The sequence below is a fragment of the Nelumbo nucifera genome, chromosome 5, assembly GCF_055504915.1.
Source record: "Nelumbo nucifera cultivar China Antique chromosome 5, China Antique-T2T, whole genome shotgun sequence".
NCBI classification, from domain to species: domain Eukaryota; kingdom Viridiplantae; phylum Streptophyta; class Magnoliopsida; order Proteales; family Nelumbonaceae; genus Nelumbo; species Nelumbo nucifera.
Genome location: NC_142653.1, coordinates 19,013,165 through 19,036,123, shown reverse-complemented (window position 1 = coordinate 19,036,123; position 22,959 = coordinate 19,013,165). Strand labels below are relative to the sequence as shown.

Below are 22,959 nucleotides of genomic sequence, written 5' to 3'. Positions count from 1 at the left end.
TTCTTTCCTCCCATAGTGACCAACACACGGCTGCCCTAATACTCCTCCACATCATCTTCCCTCGCTTCTTAGGCCATTTGAAAAACGAAGGGGAGAACAAACCTTGGACACTCTCAGGAGGGTTCCAAGTACACCCAAAGCGAGAAAGTTCCCACTCCCAAACAGTTTTAGTAACCTTACAAGAGACCAAAAGGTGGTAACCGGATTTCCCATCATCTTTATAGAGAGAGCATCTATTAGGAAGTAAACAAGAATTGGGTCTCTTTTTCTGAAGTAGATCATTTGTATTTATTCTTTCCAGGAAAATTTCCCAACAAAAAAACCCAACCCAAGGAGGAATGGGCTTGCTCCAAAATTCCTTAATCGGAAAGGACACACCAGAAGGGACAGATGACTGAGTTAAGGTTTCAAAAAACGAAGCACAAGAGAAGGTTCCTGAAGTAGAAGGGATCCAATCTGGTGTCTTCCCTATTTGGATCAAGGAAGATATTCTCAAGGATGGCTAATAAAGGTAAGAGGCTGTCCAAGTCTGTATCCCTAATTGCCCTTCGCAGGCCAAGGTTCCACCCAAAACCAGAAGTGGAGTCTGAAGGAACTAAAAAAGAAGAGATAGGTTCATTTTTCAAATCTGACAGAGCATACAAGGAAGGAAACTGGTCCTTCATAGGTGAAACCCCAACCCAAAGATGTTCTCAAAATTTTTTTCGATTGCCAGAGTTAACATCGTACCTGATCCAAGGGGAGAAAACTGGAAGTAAATCATGGATGGATTTCCACGGAGAAGCAGCTGTAGCCCTTGCCACAATTCCAGAATCCCAACCGTTGTCTTCCAGCCCATGTATGCTAGCCACGATTTTTGTCCACAATTTTTCCTTTTCCACTGTGAATCTCCACAACCATTTTCCCAACAACGCCATATTCCTTTTCTTGATGTTTCCAATCCCAAGACCTCTTAGTTTTTTACATCTAATTACCACCTCCCATCTCACTCTATGATCTCTCTTCTCCTCTTTCGGCTCCCACGGAAAATTCCGACCTTGGTGGGGATCTTAAACACTAACAAATAATACACAAGTGAGTTAGCTAGGGTGGACCTAATCAGAGTGACTCTCCCTTCTAAGGAAAGATAATTTCTCTTCCAGGACGCACGCCTCTTCTCAAATCTCTCCACTACCGGAGTCCAAAAGCTTTCATTCTTAGGGTTATCTCCTAAAGGGAGGCCCAAGTACGTCAAAGGCCATTATGAGATTGCACAACCTAACACACCTGCATAATTCCTTAACTCCCTCTCCTCCACATTCACCCCCACCACACAACTCTTATCAAAGTTCACCTTGAGGTTAGACATCTTCTCAAAAAGTTGTATTGCTAATTTTAAATTCCGGATCCAGCTTATATTCCCACCCTCACAAAACAAAATTGTGTCATCTGCAAATTGGAGATGTGTTAGTGGTACCTCCTCCCTGTCAACTCTCCACCCTTTTATCAGATTCCTCGAGTCTGCTCTATGGATCAATCTCTCAAGTACATCAGCCATCAGGGTAAAAAGAAAGGGGGAGAGTGGGTCTCCTTGTCTTATACCTCTCAAAGCAGGAAAAAAGTCAACCACTGTTCCATTCACCAATATAGAATAGTGACAAGTCCTAACACAACCCCAAATCCATTTACACCACCTATCTCCAAAGTCATAGCTTCTCAACACCTCCACTAAAAAAGACCAATCCACTAAGTTATAAGCCTTCTCCAAGTCCAATTTGCATACCACTCCCTTCTTCTTAGATTTTCTGAAGCTCTCCAGACTCTCATTTGCAATGAGGATTTGATCAGTGATTTGTCTTCCCTATACAAAAGCTCCTTGGTTGGGTGCAATAATAGAGGGGAGGACCTTCTTTATCCTGAGGGACAACACTTTTGCAATTATTTTATACAAGCTATTCACCAAACTAATAGGTCTGAAATCCTTAGGCTGTGATGCCTCTTTCTTCTTTGGGACCAATGCAATGAAAGTTGTTCAAGCCCGAATTAATTATTCCCCTACTGTGAAACTCCTCGAAGACTGACCTAAGATCCTTCTCCACTATATCTCAACAATCCTGATAGAAAGCCATTGTGAAGCCATCTGGGCCTAGAGCTTTTGTCCTATCCATTGAGAATACTGCTACCTTTATCTCTTCCGGATCAAACCTCTTTTCCAACCATTCTCTGTTTTCTGCACTTAGAGTCAGCCACTCCAAACCCTCCAACCACACCCTCTCATTCAAAGGCCTTTTGAATATAGATTTGAAATGAGTTACTAAGGCCTCTTCTATTTCTATCGGGTTTGCCAAGACTGCTCCTTCTACTTCCAACTTTGATATGGGATTCTTTTTTCTCCTCCCATTTGCCATTGAATGGAAAAATCCAGTGTTTCTATCTCCCTTCTTTAGCCACTTACACCTAGAATTTTGCCTCCAACTTATTTCCTCCTTAATCAGAATATCCTCCATCTGCCTTCTCAACTCCCATCTCATTTTCCTGTCTTCCTCTCCAAAGGATCCCCTCTCTTCCTTCATATCCAAATCCTCAATATGCTCTAGCAGGACTTGTTTCCTTTCCTCTAATCTCCCAAACTCCAACCTATTCCACTCCTTTAATTGTGATTTTAGAAATTGAAGTTTCTTGTGGGACCTCATTCCCTCCCACTCTACTACCGGATTATATTGCTCCCACCACTCCCTGATCTTCTCACTGAATCCCGGATAGGTTAACCACATATTTTCAAACTTGAATGGAGTGGGTCCATCACCTCTCAATTCCTCCTTACACATCACTATAGGCCAATGGTCTGAAGTAATTCTTGGGAGTGCCCTAGATACTAGGTTACCCCAATGTTCCTCCCAGTCTGTTGAGAACAAGAATCTGTCCAGCTTGGAGCATACTGGCCTTGACTAAAGGTTGGACCAAGTGAAGTTAGTATTTAGGAGTGGAATTTCTTTAAGCTCAAAAGTATCCACAAAATGGTTGCACTTTCTCATACTAGTTGTCACTCTTTGTCTGGGGTTGTTGGTTTCCTCTGTAAACCGCACTACATTAAAATCCCCTCCCATACACCACGTTCCCTCCCAGAGGCCCCTAACATCACTCAATTCCTCCCACAATTTCTTCCTCTGCCTGTAGTCATTGGGGCTATAAACGTTTGTTAGTACCCATTCGTACCCGTCTTCCACCTGTCTGAACTTCAGGGAAACAGAGTAATCACCTATTAGCTCCTCCAAGCCGATTAGTATATCTTCTTTCCACAGTGTTACAATCCTGTCTGAGGATCCCCAAGATGCAGCGGCCACCCACTTGATTCCCCTATCTCTCCACACACTCCTTGCCCATCTACAATCAAAATCCATTCTTTTAGACTCTTGGATCATTACCAACTCCGGGTTAAACTTCTTAATCACCTCTTTAATTGTTACTCTCTTCCTAACACTGCCCAAGCCCCTTTCCTCCACCCTCTACTTAACCCCTTTCCTTCTATCCCCTCTCACCTCAAACTTCTTATCCCCCTCAATATCCCTTTTCAACCTCTCTACTTCACTCAACTTTCTTTTCTTTTCCTTACTATCCTCTTTTTTATGCCGATAAACTTTTAGATCATTTGGATTCTTCAATTTACACCCCAACTGTTGCACAAATTCTGCAACTGATTCTTCCTTGCTAGTTTCCTCCTTATCTAAAGTTCCTCTCTTCTCACTCCTTTCCTTATATCCTCCATCATTTGTCCTTTCTATCCCTTCTGTAAACCCCCTCTGCATTTCCTTCGTTTCCACTTCACCCATTAGACCCTCAATGATTTCCCAAATCTTTGTCTCCCTACAAGTTTTCTCCACCACTTCCTCCCCTTCTTTATCCCCTTGTACCCCCACTGTGGCTTTCTGACCATGGGCCTCAGACACTTGGTTGAGAAAGGAATCTGGAACAAGGGACACAGAGCACTCATCAGTAGCAAAAACTAAATTGACAGAGTTAACAGAAATACCTGAAATCAACTGAGGGTGGAGAGGGGTATTCAAATGAGGAAGATTGGTTGTCACTCCCTGTTCAGAGAAATTGGAGCTCCTCGGATTGGAGGAAATTAATCCCCATCACTTGGTCTGCACAAAGACCTCTTCCTGTACCCAATTGTTTACCCCTCTGTGATGTACTCTTGTTCAGTTCAGAGTAAACCCGGGCTGACTCCTTCTCGGATTCTTGCAAGACACTAGAACTTGGGAGGGGCACGTCCAGTTTTGGGCTAAGGACTACTCTGTTGCAGGTGTTTGTTTCGTTCACCCACTCCTCCCCTTTTTCCTTTTGTTCCCCCACTGCCTCCTCAAGAAACAGAAGTTCCAGATTTAACGTTCCCCTGTTTTGATCTTCAATATTATCTTCATTTTCCAAGCTGCCCAAACTTTCAAACTCTTCTGAATTCTCATCACAATCATTCTCTGAGCTGCAGCTTATCCATCCTTTGTCTTCCTCTTCCCTCTCTTCTATTCTGTTCCTCGCATAACGCGGGTTTGGGCGATCGAGACCAAGGCTTTGCTGCTCGTCACCGGCCTGTCTACATACCCAATTCAGAGTCCGATTACCCCCTGTCACACGTCTGTTCTGGTGTTTCAGGTGTTCGGCCGAACCCTCCTTAGACGATGATAGATGACAAGTTTCATCTATCATCGAGTTTTGACAAAATCGCCCCACGTGATAACTTAAGTTGTCACGTGGGCCTCTTAAGGTGCAACCAGGTTCCCTTCTTGGCTCACCTCTTTTTCTAGCCGGTTCAGTTTTTGTTACAGCCAGTTCAGAAAAGGATTTCTTAACATAAACCGCTCGCCCTTTTCCCCTTCTGGCCACGTCAGCAAAGGAAGGGCCACCCCCAGAACTCAATTTATTTTCAAAGAAATTTGAATTGATAGCCTTAAAGGGAAGGCTTCGATACAAGTACCCTCTCTGTGACTGTTCCCCTTCCTCTTTCACTCCCGCATGCACATCAGACTTTCCCTCCAATCTTTGAGAGCCATGTGTGCTCCAACTTGCGAGCTCCTCTCCATCTCCTTCCTCTGTTCGTCTTCCCCACAGCGACGCCTCAGCTTCTGAGGCCGCCCAAACTCTGTTCCAAGCACCATCTGAGTGCACTTCAAAGGAACGAGGCACATTTTCTGGTTTGATACCTGCGACTTTGAGTTCTACAGCACGCAAGCACCTCAAGTTCACCTCCAGCAGGACACCCCTCAAAGCTCTTGTGAGTCTCCTGAGAGTAGGTTCGTTCCAGAGATTGAAGGGTAGCCCTAGAAGCTTGATCAGAAGACTACCAGCTTTTGGCTCTACTTCGTTGCAAACTGGAATCCAGTTTTGAACCTGTTTCCTTCTACTTGGACGGTGCAAGAGTTCAATTTCTTATTAGTCTTCCTTCTACTCATTTGAATATGCTTTACATGCTATGTTTATGTATTTTAATTTTGGATAAAGGTTTTGTAAATCATTTATTTTAAAATCTAAGTTTATATTTTTATTAATATTATGCTTAATAATTTTTTGTTTTTCTTTGCATTTTTTCCATTTTTGGCATCTTTTTTTATTTTTTTAATTTTTGTGCCTTGCTTAAAAAGGCGCACGGCTCGCCTTGCGCCTTGTGCCTCAGGCGCAAATGGACCCCTGCGCCCTTTTTGCGCCTTGCAGTTTTAAAACACTGCATTGGTCTGAAACAACTTTGTTATATTTGATCCTGTAATCAATGCCATCAAGCTTTAGTGGCACTGACATTTTTAATAGGACCACAAAAGTACCAGAAAGGAGTGCAATTGAGACCAGAGAAGACACATCCATCCCCTAAAAGGCCAAGGGGTTACCAATAGAACTGGAAGAATTGGCCCAGTTAACCAGTTTATGTCATGGACCTCATATCTGGGCTCAAGCATATTCAAAATAATGAGTAAAATGCAATAAAACCCACATGTTGATCTGGAATAGAGTATGATTTGATTCTGTTTTCTAAGTGTTAGCTCTTGGCTCTAGTATATAGGAATTATTTTGTTCTATTTGTCTGATGGTGTTCAAAATCTCACTGCTTGCATTGAAACTCATTTAAGATTGACTTGATTTGATTGATTTTCTTACTTAAAACTTCATTTTTTTTAGGATTTGTTTTAGCGGATATTTCTTTAGTTTACTATCTTAATCCTTGATGTGTTGTTTGGTGCTGTCTTTTGGAAGAACCATTGCATAACACATGTTCGTTTTATTTCTATGAAGGGTTGCTAGGACGGTCATATTTGGTGGACTTCTTAGTGTTGACATGGCTGAGGAAGTTCACCGTCGCACCAGAGAGGTTGGCACTGTATGTTCTATAAGCTATCCTCTTCCAAAAGAAGAGCTTGAACTACATGGTTAGTATCTCTAAGTTCCTATGTTTATGTTTGTTTGGTGAACTAAACTAAATAGGTGGTGTAGAATATGCTGGTTTCTTGAGTTTGATATTTTGTTACAATTACTGGAGATGATGATCAATTAGATTTCACTTGCACACACTGAAGCATGCCATGCAACAGGTTTAATATTGAAAAGCCAAGGGGTCTGCTGGGGTTGGGCAAGGGATGAAGTTTTTCATCAAGCACCTTTTGTTGGCTTCCAAGGTCTTTCCAATTTGCAATTTCTTAAATCACTGTTCAAAAAGTTTTTTTTTTCCCCAATTTGCAATTCTTCATCCTGTCCTGTCAATGTTCTTTCCGGACATGATTACAAACCATGGATTAAGGGGGACAAAGGAGGCTTTGAAAATGTAATTGGATGTTAGCAGTATGTGCAAACCTGTCACCACTTTATGTGCCATCATGTTCCACACTTAGGGTTTTTTTGGGGAGGGGGGTGAGAAAAGAAATGGTTTTTTTGGAACTTATTTGTGATTCTGTGACTAATGAATAAATGGCATTAATGCAAATATGCAATAAATAAAACATCTTTGTTTTCTTAGTGGTATTAGTAGGTCTATTGGTCTATTTCATTTTTCTACCTTAGTTTTTTGCTTCTTCTTAGATTATTTTCTTGATCTGTAGCTATTAGGGAAATTGTTTTGTTTTTTCTTGATTCCCCTTTCCTTCATGTCATATACTTTGATCCCTGTAAGCTCGCCTAGTTCATTTTCTCCCTCTGCATATTTTGACTGATACTGATGGGTTTAACGGGCATATTAGGAAAGATACTCCTTAGAGTCGTTGGATTAAAGGGTTTTAATTGATACTAGTACATATTTGTTTTTTAATTGAAGCATCTCTCCATGAACTCAAGCCATTGTGTGTTTATCGGATAGTAGAGCTTTTCTGTTAGAGAGATGGATATGAGAGCCATTGACAAATGACTAACTTGTGACATTATGTTCAGGACTGGCTAAGGATGGATGCAAGATGAATGCATCATCTGTACTTTATGCTAGTGTTAAAGCAGCACGTGCTTCTGTTGCTATGTTGCATCAGCAGGAGATAAAGGGTGGATGTGTATGGGCACGCCAGTTGGGTGGGGAGGTATAATATTACTTTTTTTTTGGAATGACTTTCTATCTTATGGAATGTTTTTATTATAACTGCATATTTAATCTGAAAACCTCTGATAGAAAAAACACTGTTTATTTGTACTCATTTCTTTTAATCTGATGATTTTTCTCAATTGGCACTGGACTGGTGAGCTATGGGTGTTGGAGTCTGATATTTTGTTTCTTTCAAAGATTTGAGACCCATTATTGCCTAGTTCATTAGCTTATTGTGCTTTCATCTTTGAGTGTGCCCTGTGCATTTGGGTTGGCTTTTTCCTACTTTGTTCAGTTATTTCAATATAATCAGCAGTGAATGTTCTGTGATTCTAGAAAAGGGGACCTGGTTTTGTCAAAGACTTGCGTGTAGTCTTCTTCTAGCCAACAATGTTGTGTAATTCTTACGATTTACAATACGTTTCATGATTTGAATTGTGAATCCCAAGGGTTTCAATTTGAATCTTATGTTTGAATCCTTTTCTGCAAAAATCTTATGATTTTTGTTTGAATCCTACAATTTGATTTCATAAACCTTACATTCATATGATTCCTGTGATTTTACTGTGGTTCAAGTAAACTTAATTAAGAATTAATTTTCTACTTTTGCATTTGTTTGTTTATATTTAGTTTTGTCAAGGGAGACTTGTTTTAAAGCCCCTATTAGAAAATGGATTATTTACACTATCATATTTTGCATCATATGTAAGTTAAATAGCCATTGCATGTGGATTTATTTGATTTTCAAGCCAAGCTTGATTATATCATCTTAGACTTCTATTGTATAAGTAGTAAATTCTATTGTTTTAGATACATCTATCGATTCAACTTTCTTTACGATTTATGACTATGATTTTCAAAACATTGCTAGCCAATATGAAGTCAGGCAACAAGATGCTTGTTTATGTACAAAATCTGCACCATAGTTTCTATCTTATGGCTCTTGCCTATAAGATGTGGTTCTCCGTAACACATTATAGTTGTCCTAAGGTCTTAGGCTTATTATAATAAATTAATAATATGGTCAAGGGAAATCTGCAGAACTCAGGAACCCTCAGAAGTAAAATGTTGCATGTTGGGGTGACATTTTGAACATGCACACTTTGATTGCACGTTGCATCTCAGGCTCTACAAACCTCTTGCTTTTTAGTTGTGTTTCTTGCTTTTAAAACACTGGATTGGGCTGTAGGGCTTAAGGACTTAAGTTCTTTCAGAAAAGGGGTATATGTAGTTTGGTTGCTGTTTTGAGTGTAGGTTGTACACCATAAAAATTGTTGGTTGTCATCTTTTTATACATGCTTGTGTTTCTGTACTCAATAATTTTCTTTTGTTACTTTAAATATTATATTCTTTCAGTTATGCTTGTATACCTGTAATTATCAGAAGTCCTCTTTTTGGGGTTTAATGATTACAATCATCTTCTATGTCTCATCATTTTGTTCACATGTTCAAGAAAGTAACTTATTGTCGACTTCTTCCATCTGTCCTTCATTTGAGCACAGCTTGCTTTGTACACCATGACTGCATTTCCTCTGCACATTTTGAACCATTTACCATCTGACATGTGGTGATATATTCTTTAAAATGTAACAATTAATTTTGATGGTTTTGTCCCCTTGTTATGCACGATCTGGAGTCAGATATATGAATTCCTGCATGATTGCTTGCAGGGTTTTAGCTCTTGTTGATTATATTATTCTATTTTATAGTGTTTATGTCTTTAAGCTTGAGTACTCTAAATCTTCTTTCTGCTTATATTAATCAGGGTTCCAAGACTCGGAAATGGAGACTTATAGTTAGGAACCTTCCTTTTAAGGTTGTTAGTATGATGATATTTTTCTCTTTCACCTGTTTTTCATTGACGGGAGCTTGTTGAATAAATTTTCATAGACTGTTGGTGCAGGCAAAAGTCAATGAGATAAAAGATTTATTTGCATCAGCAGGTTTTGTGTGGGATGTCTTTGTTCCACTAAATTCTAAGACAGGGTATATACCCATTTTGCAACATATGTTTCTTCTTCTTTCATTATCATAACTGATTTCTGGGAGAGAGATTGACTAATTTGTTTCTCTCCCTTGTTTTTGCTCGTGCAGGCTATCTAAGGGATTTGCATTTGTCTCATTCACGTGTAAGCAGGATGCAGAAAACGTGAGATTTTCTATCCATTGTTTGTTGAGAGCTGTGAAATTTTATCCTTTTTCTTTATTTTTTTCCTTTTATAAGTTTTCTATTTACTATAGAAACTTTATCTTTCCTTTCCAAGTTATTTTATTTTATTTATAATTTTTTTTCTCTCCAGGCTATCAAGAAAGTAAATGGGCAAATGATCAGTAAAAGACCAATTGCTGTTGATTGGGCTGTTCCAAAGAAAATATATACAACTGGTGGTAATTTGGTTGAGACTCAGACAGATGGTAACTTATGACCCTTTACTGCATTGTCTTTCTGAGACTCAGATGGTGGCAAATGATTGCGCATATACTAATTTATTTTACTATATCCCATTTGCAATTAAGGTATTTCTGATGCATTTTAAGGTGGTTAAGGTATTCCTTTTTCATGTATGAAAGAATTTTTACAAAAGCAAATTCTTAGGAGGTGTTTGAAGTGGAGAATTTGGTGCCTGGTTCATCACTTGTTTGATTGTTTGGATAGGTGATTGGGAAGCATCCAATATTTGGGGTTCCCTTCTGGGGTGACCTACAGGTTGTCTTCAATTTTGGGCCTCATCTGGAGAGTTTGGCCTCATGAGGAAAGGCTATTTTTCTAAACGGTGAAACCCTGCCCTCATTTTATGGGGTATTTGCAAAGCCATGGTATTACCATATTAGTGTGAATTAAGTGTAATGATAAGCCCTGCTTATGACAAAAGGAAGGCCTGGGCTGCCCAATGTCCACTGACCTATCAGATCCCTTTCCAGAATTTACAGAAAGAATGATTTTGTGAGGAGTTTAGAGGTGCTTCTCTCAATTATTTACTAAGGGGTTGGCAAGTTGTTGCTGAATTCCAAATCTGCAGACAGTGAAGGATGGTAGAATGGATTCCTCCTGCAATAGGGATGGTTAAACTTAACTTTGGTGGATGCTACCTGGGGAATCCCGGGGTTTCTGCTGTGGGGGAAGTTGTTAGGATCACTGTGGCAATCTTCTCAACTATTCAGGGCTTCAGGCCTGGTTGGTCAGGGTGACTCTTTGAGGGATGATTTATTGGCTCTAATGCAAGGGTTGAACTTGTTGGTGTTTCAGAGGATGAAGAATGTGGAAGTGGAAGGTGATTGCCAAACTATCATCCCATGGATGGAGGCACAAGATCAGATGCCTTGGAATTTAGGCCATGGATGAGACTGGCTCACTCCCTAGCTGTTTCTTTGAACTCCTCGTTCAATTGGGTGCTTAGGAGTGCTAACATGTTGGCAGATTCTTTGGCTAGAGCTGGGGTTGGGAGAGAAGTTAAAGAAAGGGGGTTTCCAGGGCCGGGCTGTAATATTTAAAAGTAGCTTGCTGTTTTTTCTGTTTCTTTTTTCTTCTTTCTTCTTATGCTGTGCTGAATCTCCTTAGGTGGAGTTGTATATTGTGGTTACTGCCTGCCCTTTTGTGTAGTTGGTGGCTTCTTTGCGTGAAATATATTCTGTTATTCATAAAAAAAGATTACCTAAAGAACACATTTCATTTCCTATGCAATTTTTGAACAAAGTTCATATCTCAAAACACCTTTTTTTGCTAGGGTACCTGCTACTGAATTGGCTGATTTATTAGTCCAGAGAATTGAGGTAGGATCAAATTCCTGCCTCTCTTAGAATTGTTGGCATCTCATGAGTCATGATACCTAGATACCTGCACAAGGGTTCCATACTACCATTTATGTCAGATACTTCAATTTTTTGTGTGAATTCATTCTCTGATATTTGTCCAGCTGTGTCCTTGCCATAGTTGTCAACTTGTCATCCTTATTAAAACCTCATAAAACTCACAAAATATCTAGTGCACTTTGGATCTCTTTTTGCGTTGTTGACCAGTTTTATGTTTAAGATTAAGAATTTGCAGTAGGTTTCCTCCCAAACCGATTGGGTGATATTTTTTAAATTCTATGTGTTTGGTTGTTATCCTGTTTACTTACCTAATAAGTTTGGGGTTTCCAGAATTGGGTTTGCATCTTATTCAGCTCAATAATAAAGCTGCACTTGGAAGAATGGTTTGATCTTCTGGGGCCAAGTGACCAAAGTGCAGAGTGAGAGTGTGAGCAGGAAAGCTTCTACCATAAAGAATTCTCAAGAGTGAATATGCAAGAGATTCATAAATAAATAGAGGGTGAGAGCATTTGCGTGTAATGTGCCCATGGAGGATGGTTTTTGTTAGTACATCTCATAGCTGTCAAAGCGCCACTTAGGTAGGTGTGTAGGTGGCAATGTGCCCATGGAGGATGGTTGCCTTGCAAAGGTGCCTAGCTTTTTTTGTACAAGGCATCGTATTTTGTATATTCTTATTTTCTGAAATTATAATTTAATAAACATTGAGTAATGGCCTTTTAATTTTCTGAACTTGTGATAATAAAAGACATTGTTAAACTAAATTATTCATTTTTTGGGTTTGATACTAGTTTCTGTTTATTATTTTCTTATTTGTTAAGGTACAATCTACACAAGGTGTATGCTGTCTTGAACCCTTGAAGACTTAAAAAACCTAAACATATAAGCAAGGAAGACTTAAGAAACCTAAACATACAGAAGGTTTCTTCTTCTTCTTGTTCTTCACTTCTTTTCTTCTTTTCCTATGACAAAAATAGGGGTTCAACCCTTATTTTTCTGAGTTTTCTTCTCATTCCTTTTCTTTTCATGATTATGTTGATTATATATATATATATATTTTTTTTTGATATGAAGTTTATATTTATTTGATGAAGATTATTGTTAATTACTAGTAAAAGATGCTTGCTGATTGATATTGAACCTTGGAAAATACCATAGGATTTAGTATAAAAAATACATCACCCAGGTGATCTCATGTTGCTGAGAATGAAACATCTTTTTATTGGTTCTGATAAACAGGTTTTCTACCTATTAAGTACAACAGATTTCATGTTTGGAAAAGCATCTTCAACACAAACACATGTTTATGGGTCAACCATTGTTGGGAAGTGAACAACTGGGATGTGTCAAATAGTCAATATTTCTAGCCAAACAAATACAGTATAGAACATCATCGAGGTCCTTCCTGTAATTGGTAGACAATGGGCATCTTCTTGATGTGCCTTCTACTGCAACGTCATTGCTTCAGATTTGTGTTTTTTTTTCCATAATTTTTTTTATTTTTTACTTTTTTTTTTTGTTTTGGTTTGAGATGATCTCATCTTCTTTTTTTTTTTTGATCAATAACAAGAAACTTTATTAAAGATATGAAACTATGTGAAGCTTAGGTACAAAGGGGAGGTAAAAAGACTTAACTCCCCATCAAAGAGTACAAGGAAAAAATAAAAAATTAGCCCAAAAAATCGAATCCCTATTCACCCCTTGCTTTGCTAACCCACCAGCAAAGGAATTAGCAGTCCTCTTCACCCAGTTGTAATGAACCACCATATATTCTTCTCATTGTTATAACTCCATAATCCGCTGTCTCCCCCTTTTAGCCACCTAATCACCACCTCCGAGTCACCTTCAAGGACCAAACATCTGATGTTCAGCTCCCTTGCTCTTTGGATGCCTTCCAGGGCTGCGAGGATCTCAGCCCTAAGAGAGTCTCCTTCCCCAATTGGGCCTGAAAAAGAGATGATCTCATCTTCATAGAGATGTAACTGTGCTACTATGAAAATTGTATTTGTTTTTTCAACTTCATTGGAACAAGTTATGTGTGTTTACAGGGGCAGAGAATGATAGACATGATGAGAGTGACAACAGTAGCATTGATATGGAAGGTGATTATGCTGGGAGTGATAAGGATTCCCAACAGGTTGATGCAGAAGAAGTCCAAGAAGGTTCTGATCACATAGACAATGAAGTTCATTCTAAAGAACTGGATTTTGATGAGGAGGCAGGCATTGTAAAGAAAGTTCTTAATAATTTGATCACATCTTCTGCCAGTGCAACTCTGCCATTTGGTGGAAATTCCAGGTTACCACAAGGTAATGAGACTGCTATTGATGCTAAGAACAAGTTATCCATTCAAGAAAAGAGTTTGGATGTAGCTTTACCTCCGAAATCTAGCAAAGTTGAGACAGTAGCTCTTGGGCGAGTTGATAGTGAGGATGATTTACAGAGAACAATTTTTATAAGCAACCTCCCATTTGATGTTGATATTGAAGATGTGAAGAAACGGTTCTCTGCATTTGGGGAAGTGAAGTCCTTTGTCCCCGTTCTTCATCAAGTCACCAAGTATTCATCTTATCAACCTAGCACTTCATTAACTCTTGCATTTTTAGTTTTTTATTATAACCTTCTTGTGACTGTGGGCAGGCGACCAAGAGGCACAGGATTTCTTAGGTTTAATACAACATCTGCTGCTGAAGCCGCAGTTTTAGCAGCAAATGCTACATCTGGGTTAGGGATTGTTCTAAATGGCAGACAGCTTACTGTTTTGAAGGCTTTGGACAAGAAATCAGCTCATAAAAAGGAATTAGAGAAGACAAAGAATGAGGATCATGATCATCGCAACCTTTATCTTGCCAAGGTTATTTGATTCCTTTCCAGGTCATAGTGTAATATAAAGTGCTATATGGTGATGGGTGATATGATTCCATATAACGCTCTTTTATTGTCAACAGGAAGGTCTTATTCTTGAAGGGACATCAGCTGCAGAAGGTGTTTCAGCGAGTGACATGCTAAAACGTCAAATGTAAGTAAATGACATTCAAATTGGAGATTTATGATTCTTTATTGCCTATGATCTTCATTTGATGTGATTAAACCATTTCAAATGGCTATTCATATGGTGATTTAATACTAATTTAAGCTCCCCTGCATGTGATTATTTATTATTTATTCCTTTTCAAAGTCTTTCAAGCTGAGCATTTGTTCTTGTTCTTTCTGGGAATTGTATTGAGTGGCAAACATTCTGATTGTTGAATGATAGTTGCAACTCTAGTTAGGATTGACCATTGGTTATGTCGAATCTGGGTTGGTTCAAAAAGACAACTAACATGACATGATGGCTACTAAGCAGCTTCAGCATGCATACTTGACCTGGAGAAACTTAGGGGGTCATTTGATAAACAACTGAATTGGCTGAATGACGTTATTATTTATCAGTATGGCCTTGGGTGAATAAGCAGTTAAATAGGGAGCCAGCTCTTCAATTGCTGAATGGCATGTCAAGGTGACTATATTTCCTCTAAACATGTCATTATTTGATTATTTTATCCTCTAAAAAGAAACCAATAAGCAGTTAAGTTCAGCCAATTCAGCTGTTATCTCCTTTAGCGAGATTCACATCCACCACATACCAAACCATAAGGATGCATTTGGATCATTACATTTTGGGGGTCGAATGTGTATGCTGAGATGCATATGGAGCAAGGTTCAAAGTATCGTTACGTATCGGCCCGTATCGGCCGATACGTATCGTTCCGGGACCCTTCCGATACGCCCCTACAGTGGGTGTATTGGGGGTTTGACTGGTTCAGGGGATGGAGGGGTCCTAGACCCTCTCCCCTGGACCAGTTTTGAAAAAAAAGTAAAAAAAGGTAAAAAAACGAGTATTGAAACGCCCGATACGCCCCTACCGGCGTATCGGACGTATCAATATTTTGAACCTTAATATGGAGTGGCAGTCAAGAAACATGTCCAAAAAATGAATATGGTGAGATGGATGAGTGGAAAAGCTAGAAATGATAGGGTCAGATAATGTCATTAGGAAGGAATCTAGGAGTAACTCCAATCAAGATTCAAAGTATTGATACAGTCCGATATGCCGGATGGGGGTATCAGACTTTGTAACAGCACACTTTACATTTAATTTTTTTTTTCAAACCTGTTCATGGGGGTTGGTACAAGGCCTGTCTACCCCTGAAACACCCATTATTTTGCATATTGGTGACCCACTGATAGGATACGTATCCGATACAGGCCAATACATTGTGAAATTTTAATCCTTGACTCCAATAGGTGATAAATGAGAGAAAGTTCCTCAATCTTTTTCCCCTTTCTTCCACTCTAAATTTTCATTCTGCTTCAAAGAATCAAAGCCATCAAGTTCCTCAATCCTTCCAACAATCTCCTTTTTTTTTGATAATTCCAACAATCTCATTTTTTCTTTCCTCAAAATTTCCAAACTCCTCTTTGTTCCACTCCTTGATTCTAAAGTTCAAACTTTGCAACTTTTTATAGAAGCAGTACCTCTTCCATCTAAGTTCCACGTGGTCCTCCCACCACTTTCTCATTTTTTGAATAAACTCTGGATGAAGTAACCACATGATGTTCTCAAATCTGAAAGGACAAGAGCCTCCTCCCACTCTTTCTTGGGATAGCCTAATGGGGCAGTGATCTGAATCAGGTCTTGGCAAGGCTCTAGCTACCAAACCCCCTACCCTCCTCTCAGTCCTGAGAAAAGAGGAACCTATCTAGTTTACAACAAGTGGGATTCTCTTGGAAATTTGACCAGGTAAACTTTGCTTGTAAGAGAGGTAGTTCCCGCAATTCATAACTTTCCACAAACTCATTGAATTTCTTCATACTGCCATTATCCTGTGATTTGGGTTGTTTGTTTCATTTACAAATCTGAACACATTAAAATCTCCACCCAAACGCCAAGGACCCTCCCAGATACCCCTGATTGCTGCAAGTTTCTCCCAAAAGCCTTCCGTTTTTCTATAGGACGTTGGGCCATACATATTTGTTAAAACCCATTCCATGAAGATCCATAAATTTAAGCCTGAACCCTCTTCCACAGCATCAGAAACCTCAGAACCTCCAAGCTAAAGGTTTTTCCTGTGCATTTCCAAATCCTTAGCTGACACGGCAGGATTTAAGTCCTCTATTTTTGTTTTTCTACCATTGCGTTTTATTGGATAAGGATATTGGCATTTACTTTATACTTTTTTCAGTGTAATTTCTTTTCTACCTAAGATTTCCAGATAGGGATTCTAGAACAAAAAAGAGCGATTTCTGAGAATAAATTGGGAAAAGGTATTCCGGAATAACATTTGGTGATATGGATTAAAAGCCACAGGCTTTGTAGTTTATTTTGTTTTTTTCTATTGTCAGCAAACTTTGATCATATTTGTAATATATTTTATGAGTTTTATATGTCAAAGTCCAAGAATTTCTGGAATTATATGTGGATCGTTGATGGTCTTTTAAGTTCTTTGGCTTGGTGAAAAAATATAATAAATGAATTATGTTGTCTACAGGTTGTACAAGAAAAAAATGTCCAAACTAGAATCTCCCAATTTTCATGTTTCAAGGACTAGACTTATTGTATACAATTTGCCAAAGTCTATGACAGAGAAGGAACTTAAAAAGCTCTTTATAGATGCAGTTCTTTCCCGGGCATCCAAACAAAAGCCTGTGATTCGACAGGTTAGCTACTTATAATTATTATAATCATATTATTGTTTGGCGTACACTTGATATGATAGGAATGTTTTCCTAACTTAAGTGATGCATGGTCAGATAAAGTTCTTGGAGGATTCAAAGAAAGGCAAGGTGGTTTCAAAGAACTATTCACGAGGGGTGGCTTTTGTTGAGTTTACTGAACATCAACATGCAATAGTGGCTCTAAGAGTTCTTAATAACAATCCTGGTAATATTCTTGCATTAAAGTTTATATTCTTACATTCTCATATGGTACTAATGATTGACAACAATTTTGTAAGATATATTTCTGCTTGGGTTATTACTTTGTTCTGCATCTTCTCACTTTGCTTAGTTTAGGAATTAGGCATGAGAGTAAATGAAAGAATAGCATGGCTGATGCTAGTCATTATGTAATCCAAGAAATGAATTATTGGCCTTAGTGTTGACTTTTGTTTGTTTTATGAAAAAAGGATATCGATTCAACAAAGTTCCACATGAGGGTGCACTCTTCTATAGCCAGCTTGAAATGTATTTAACACATAACACCTTATTTACACAGATTCATCTTACATTAATCCAATTATTAAGCTTCCACCCTGCATTGAAGGGTTACACAACTGCGGGGGGGTAGCCCATGACGACGAGCAGGAGACCTTGCCAACCCGCTGGTTGGCACCTTGCAGGTTAGGTGGTATTTTTAACAAATAAGACTTATGATTTATTGGATATCATCCAATATAGTCAATTCTGCTCAGCAAAAAAGACTTGCACATTTATTATTTTGTATTGAAAATACTAAAATAATGCCAGAACATGACACTGAATAATGGATATGACTGGATATGACACTGAACCGAGCAGAATGGCAGAACATGATTCATGTAGCTAACCTGAGACTTGTAAATGTATATTGGAAGACATGATGATTATAATTGCTGAGTGTAGAACTGAAGAAGACAGAAAGAGGAAATGTCCGAATTAACTCAGCGTCTGTAAGCTCACCCTAGGTTGTGGTAATCACTCAAAACGCATGTACAAGGCTGAAAAACTCAAATAAATCAATTCTATTACTGTGTGAATCATCTATTCCATGCACATAATATAGACTTTAGTCCAGCCAAACTTGTATAACCAAGAATTCAGAAAATAGAAATAATTGTTCCTTAGCTTCTGGAAAAGAAAGGAAGCTATGACCAGACTTTCAAATTTTGAACATAAACCATCTATGACTGTTGTACTTGAGAGTCTCCTTAGCCGGACAAACAGAAAGTATGTAAAAAGACAAAAGAAAAGATACTGTTGCTGCAAACACACACACACACGCACACACACAGAAAATACATAAAACTCAGAAAATCACAAATTTGGATTCTCTACTCCAACAAATAAACAATGCGAAAATAATGAGATATATAAACATCATTCCTATAGTCAATTATCAAAAAAAAACATCATTCCTGTAGTGTATCTATATTTATTATGTATCCTGATCACTTAAGCATCCTTATGCTGGGTTGTCAAAATGTTGTTTCTGTCATTTGCAGAAACTTTTGGTCCTGAGCATCGCCCCATTGTGGAATTTGCTCTTGATAATATCCAAACATTGAAGAAGCGGAATGCTAAGCTACAGGCTCAGCAGCAGAGTGCAGGTTCTCATCTGGAAGATGTTCATCCAAAGACTGCGTTACAACAGAAAGATACTAGGAAGAAGTTAGGAAAAAGCAAAACTAGAGTTGATGACATACCATCTGAGGTAATAACCAGTAAAGACCATGAAGTGGATAGGGTCCAGAAAACAGGCAACAAAGAAGGATCAGCGGCAAAAAAGCACAAGGGAATTCCAGAAAGTGGGAGAAAAGGTGGGTTGACATCTGAGGAGTCAACTAGGAAGCCGAGCAGGCACCAGAAAATGACCAAACAGAAGGGTGGAAAATTATTTCATGGTGGAGATATGGTTGTTGGTACTGAAGACGAAAAGAAAGCAAAAGTAGAGATAGGTCCAAAGAAGAGGAAGCTACAGGATAGTGTTCATTCAGAAGAAATGATGGATAGGAAAAGCCTGAAGAAGAAAAAGAAAAAGAGCAAGAAATCAGAAGCATCGGATAAAGAACTAGTTGATAAACTTGACATGTTGATCGAACAGTATCGTTCAAAGTTTTCAAAGAGAAGCTCTTCAGACATGATTGGTGGTGAAAAACAAGGCTCAAGGCAAATCAGAAGATGGTTCCAGTCGTAGGTGTTTTCAACCTCTCTTTGTGAATCTTCAAGCATCGGAGAAAGTCTCTGTTGGCTTCCAGCGACTAATTTAAGAGATGGTTGCTAATGTTACGCACGAGGCAGTGTTAATCAGAAAAAAAAGAAGTTTTGCACGAGGCAGTGTATCTATTTGTAAAAGACCAGTTCTGATCTGTTGGGTAGTGTCCCCCATCCAAATAAGTGAGCTTTGGTTATGATCTGTGAGACGTTCTTCAACATTAATAGAATTTCTTCTCTTTTAGTTTCTAAAATATGCCACATCAGTAAAGAAGAAACGTTCTTGAAAATGTTTTTCCTTATAAGATGATTGAAAAAAATCAGTTTGATTTAGGAGAAAACCCCTGTTTCTGAAGCAATCAAAGGATGATTTAGACAAAGCAAGCGTGTTATCATTTATTCATTTTAGAAAGCTATCGTGGACTGGTTACATGCAAACTGAAATTCTTTTAGAGCCTCTTTAAAAAGTGCTGCCTCAAGGCTCCTATAGGTTACGCCAATCCACATTTAAATAATGTCAAAGCCTCCTGGAACCAGTAGGAGCCTTGAGGCAGTCTGTTCCCTCGAGGAATAAGCTATCGTGGCCTTGAGGCAGTCTGTTCCCTTGATGCTACATCTACGATCTATGTTCAATTTTTACTTGATGACTGGCAAGATTAGGTTTAGGGATAATTATTTAGGGTCCGTTTGATTCGCAGTCGGAATCGGAATCGGAATTGTCTATTCCTATATTCTGTTTGGTTCAGACAGGAGTGGGAATGAGAATTGGAACCAACAGAAATGAGATTTCATTCCCAAGGGAGGGGCAGCCGGTTAAGGAATGGCCATTTCCCTCAAATGGGGGAATGCCATTCCAGCAGGAATGGGAATGGGATTCCGATTCCGCCCAGTCAAACAGTTGGAATCGCCGATTCTGGACCGCTATTCTTGCGAATCAAAAACCGGGCCTTATATATTCTGTACGTTTACAAAACTACTTAAATGTACTATGTAGTTTCAATCAGTCAATACTCCTTTTCTGTAACTTTGTTTTATCGGTTTAATAGAGATGGATATCTAGTTCTCGATACTGATACTAAACACACGATAGAATATATATCAACCTTGGTTATCATGGATATTAACAGTCGAAACCATTAATATCCTCTAACTCTTGGTATTTTGAGTTTTGGTAACACTTGATACCAATACAATACACATGGTGATACGTATCGAGATTTTAAACCTTGTTGACAATTAATGGATAGATAGATTCTAGACTCCCAAATAAAAACGAAATTCACTGAAACATATAACTAAAGCAACAAGAGAAAAAAAAAACATGGCTGAGTTAATTGGACTATTTTATATGGGTGGTGTGAACTAGGGGTGTCAATGGACCGGTTCCAACTCAAAATCAAATTGGACAGATTGGATGGACCAATAAGACATATTGAATCTGACCAATCCAAACTTAGTGTTCCAATGTATTTGTTGGATTGGATTGGACCTGATCTATCCGTAATAAATTTATATTGGATTGGGGCAGATTAAGCCAATATTTGGTCCATTGATAGAAGATAAGAACATAAGTGTCAATAAACTAGGTTTGAATTGGAACCAATCTAAATTAAAACAAATTTAAATAGATTAGATGGTCCAAACATTGAATTGGACTGGTCTAAGATGATCCATAATATTCGTTGGATTGGATTGGACTGGGTCCATTTGCAATGGACTCAAATCGGGCTGGACCGGATTGGACCAAATCGACACCCCTGGCGTGAACAGAAAATATGAGCTGAGGTATACTGTTGAACTTGAGGCTGACTCAACATGTGTCAACCCGAAACCTGGTATCTTGCGCAGTTGGAGGGACATCTTTTCAGCGTAGAACATTTGCGCGTTTTAAACCTAACTTGTCCAAATATGAGATTCAGAAGAAATAGTTGTCATGCTGCGGGTAGGTCTGCTTTTGGTGGATATGCCAAACAAGGAGAGAATTAGAGAAACATTATCATGATATTTATTTCTTGGGTTCTGGGTCCTTGTCTTCTTTTTGATTAGGGTTGTTTGTCTTGTCTCTTCAATTTGTGGTTGCAGTAGCCACCACCCCTTGTTTCAGTTTGGAATATCACTCAGTTGAATAGGAGATGGATGAGTGGAAAAAAAAAAAGAAACTAAAAATTAACAGGGTTAGAAATAAAGTTATTTATATGAAAGAGAATTGGCTCCAATGGATGATCAAATAAGAGAAAATAGGTTAAAATGATTTGGTCACTTGTGTAAATGACATTTACAGTTAGGGGTGCTTAACTGAACCTGGGTTCTTTTTCGAAATCGAACTGATACCACCAGTTTTTACAATTCTCCAAATCAATATAGATTCATTTTTCGGTTCTCGATTTTCTTGATTTAGTTCAATTTTTTATTTTTATTGAGTACCCATATGTACAATAGCGGTTTGAAGAAACGATTGATTTGGAAACCGAAGGGAGGGCAAAAGGAAATGAGTTGAAGTAGTAAGTAATGGTTTAAGCACTCATACAAATTAACAACGGTTATGTCATTAAAATACAGGATTCATGTGGATGACCCCATATAGTCTTAGATGATGATGAGGATGATTCAGTTAAATTGGAAACAACTTGGGTTTTCTGTAACCAGTGGACTAGAATGAGGATTATAATTTGATAAAGTTCATTATTTGGAGATGACAAATAAAGTATTATCAAGAAATAAAAATGGCTCCTAGCTAATTGGGTCAAGTAGGGAACTTCCCTACACGACCCCACCTATTTCTTTCACATGGTTAAATCCTCTGGCTGATCTATATTGTCACTAGATTAGGGACCCGCTTGGTTGTCCATTACATACTAAAATGCATTTACCATATAAGTTTTTTCTTAGGAGAGACCATTTTGGATTTTAATTGGTTGCTAAATTGACATTCAATAATGTGAAGTAAAAAAAAAAAATAATAAATAAATTGAACAAAAAACATCATATATATTCCTCTACATTTTGTTGTCCTATTTATATTCAAAATAACTAGAAAAGAAATAAAAAGTCTTTTCTACTTCAATCCATTTGCACCACTGTCCCATACTTCAATCGATTTGCACTGCTTCCTATCAACAAAGCTTACAATTGCTCCGTCCTTCATTCTAAAATCTAAATATTTGTGGTCTTCATTGTCCTTGAACAGTTGAAAAAGCCAAAAGCCAAAAGCCAAAAGCCAATTTAATTTAATTTGATCTCTCTCTCATAATATAATTTCCAATAAGAAGCAAACGTTGGCAGCATTTTCAATGTCAGACTAACGTACCAACGAGTTGTAATTATTATTATTATTATTATTATTTTGTTTTTTTGTGCCTTGTATTGGTTTGGGATGAGAGGGTAAGGTTGTGTGCTTCGTTGTTGGGTTTTGCGGCAAGGTCAGCTACGTTGTATTGATTTACCTCCCTTTTGCTAATCGCTAATAAAATTTTTAGGCGGCTCCCCTCTACCTAGAGTAAACTTAGGGGAATAAAAAAATAATTCTAATTAATAATCTCTAAGAAGGAGCAAAAACTCTTAATTTCTACAATTTGTTATTAGTCAATAAAACAAACAACCTTTGTCCCATTCTTACCGCTGTTTTAAAAGCATTTAGGCCCTGTTCGGTTTGCGGGAAAAAAGAGTTTGGAATG

The 22,959-nt window shown here is 38.3% G+C and overlaps 1 protein-coding gene across 4 annotated transcripts in view; it reads left to right on the top strand.

Moving 5' to 3' along the window:
• LOC104595591 (RNA-binding (RRM/RBD/RNP motifs) family protein) overlaps positions 1-19,539 on the top strand; it is a 47,932-nt gene extending 28,393 nt beyond the window's left edge. For 2 of the 4 annotated variants that reach the window (XM_010256375.3, XM_010256376.3), the window contains exons 7-18: positions 6,262-6,395; positions 7,387-7,526; positions 9,294-9,344; positions 9,432-9,514; positions 9,623-9,677; positions 9,829-9,943; positions 13,384-13,894; positions 13,976-14,189; positions 14,284-14,354; positions 16,867-17,035; positions 17,129-17,258; positions 18,577-19,539. In XM_010256375.3, coding sequence (XP_010254677.1) covers positions 6,262-6,395; positions 7,387-7,526; positions 9,294-9,344; positions 9,432-9,514; positions 9,623-9,677; positions 9,829-9,943; positions 13,384-13,894; positions 13,976-14,189; positions 14,284-14,354; positions 16,867-17,035; positions 17,129-17,258; positions 18,577-19,268 — 2,365 coding nt within the window. In that variant the 3' untranslated portion in view covers positions 19,269-19,539. Of the gene's footprint in view, positions 1-5,257; positions 5,389-6,261; positions 6,396-7,386; positions 7,527-9,293; positions 9,345-9,431; positions 9,515-9,622; positions 9,678-9,828; positions 9,944-13,383; positions 13,895-13,975; positions 14,190-14,283; positions 14,355-16,866; positions 17,036-17,128; positions 17,259-18,576 lie in introns of those variants that run through there. The other 2 variants (XM_010256377.3, XM_088887952.1) reach the window with 2 other exon arrangements.
• The last annotated feature ends 3,420 nt before the right edge of the window (positions 19,540-22,959 follow it).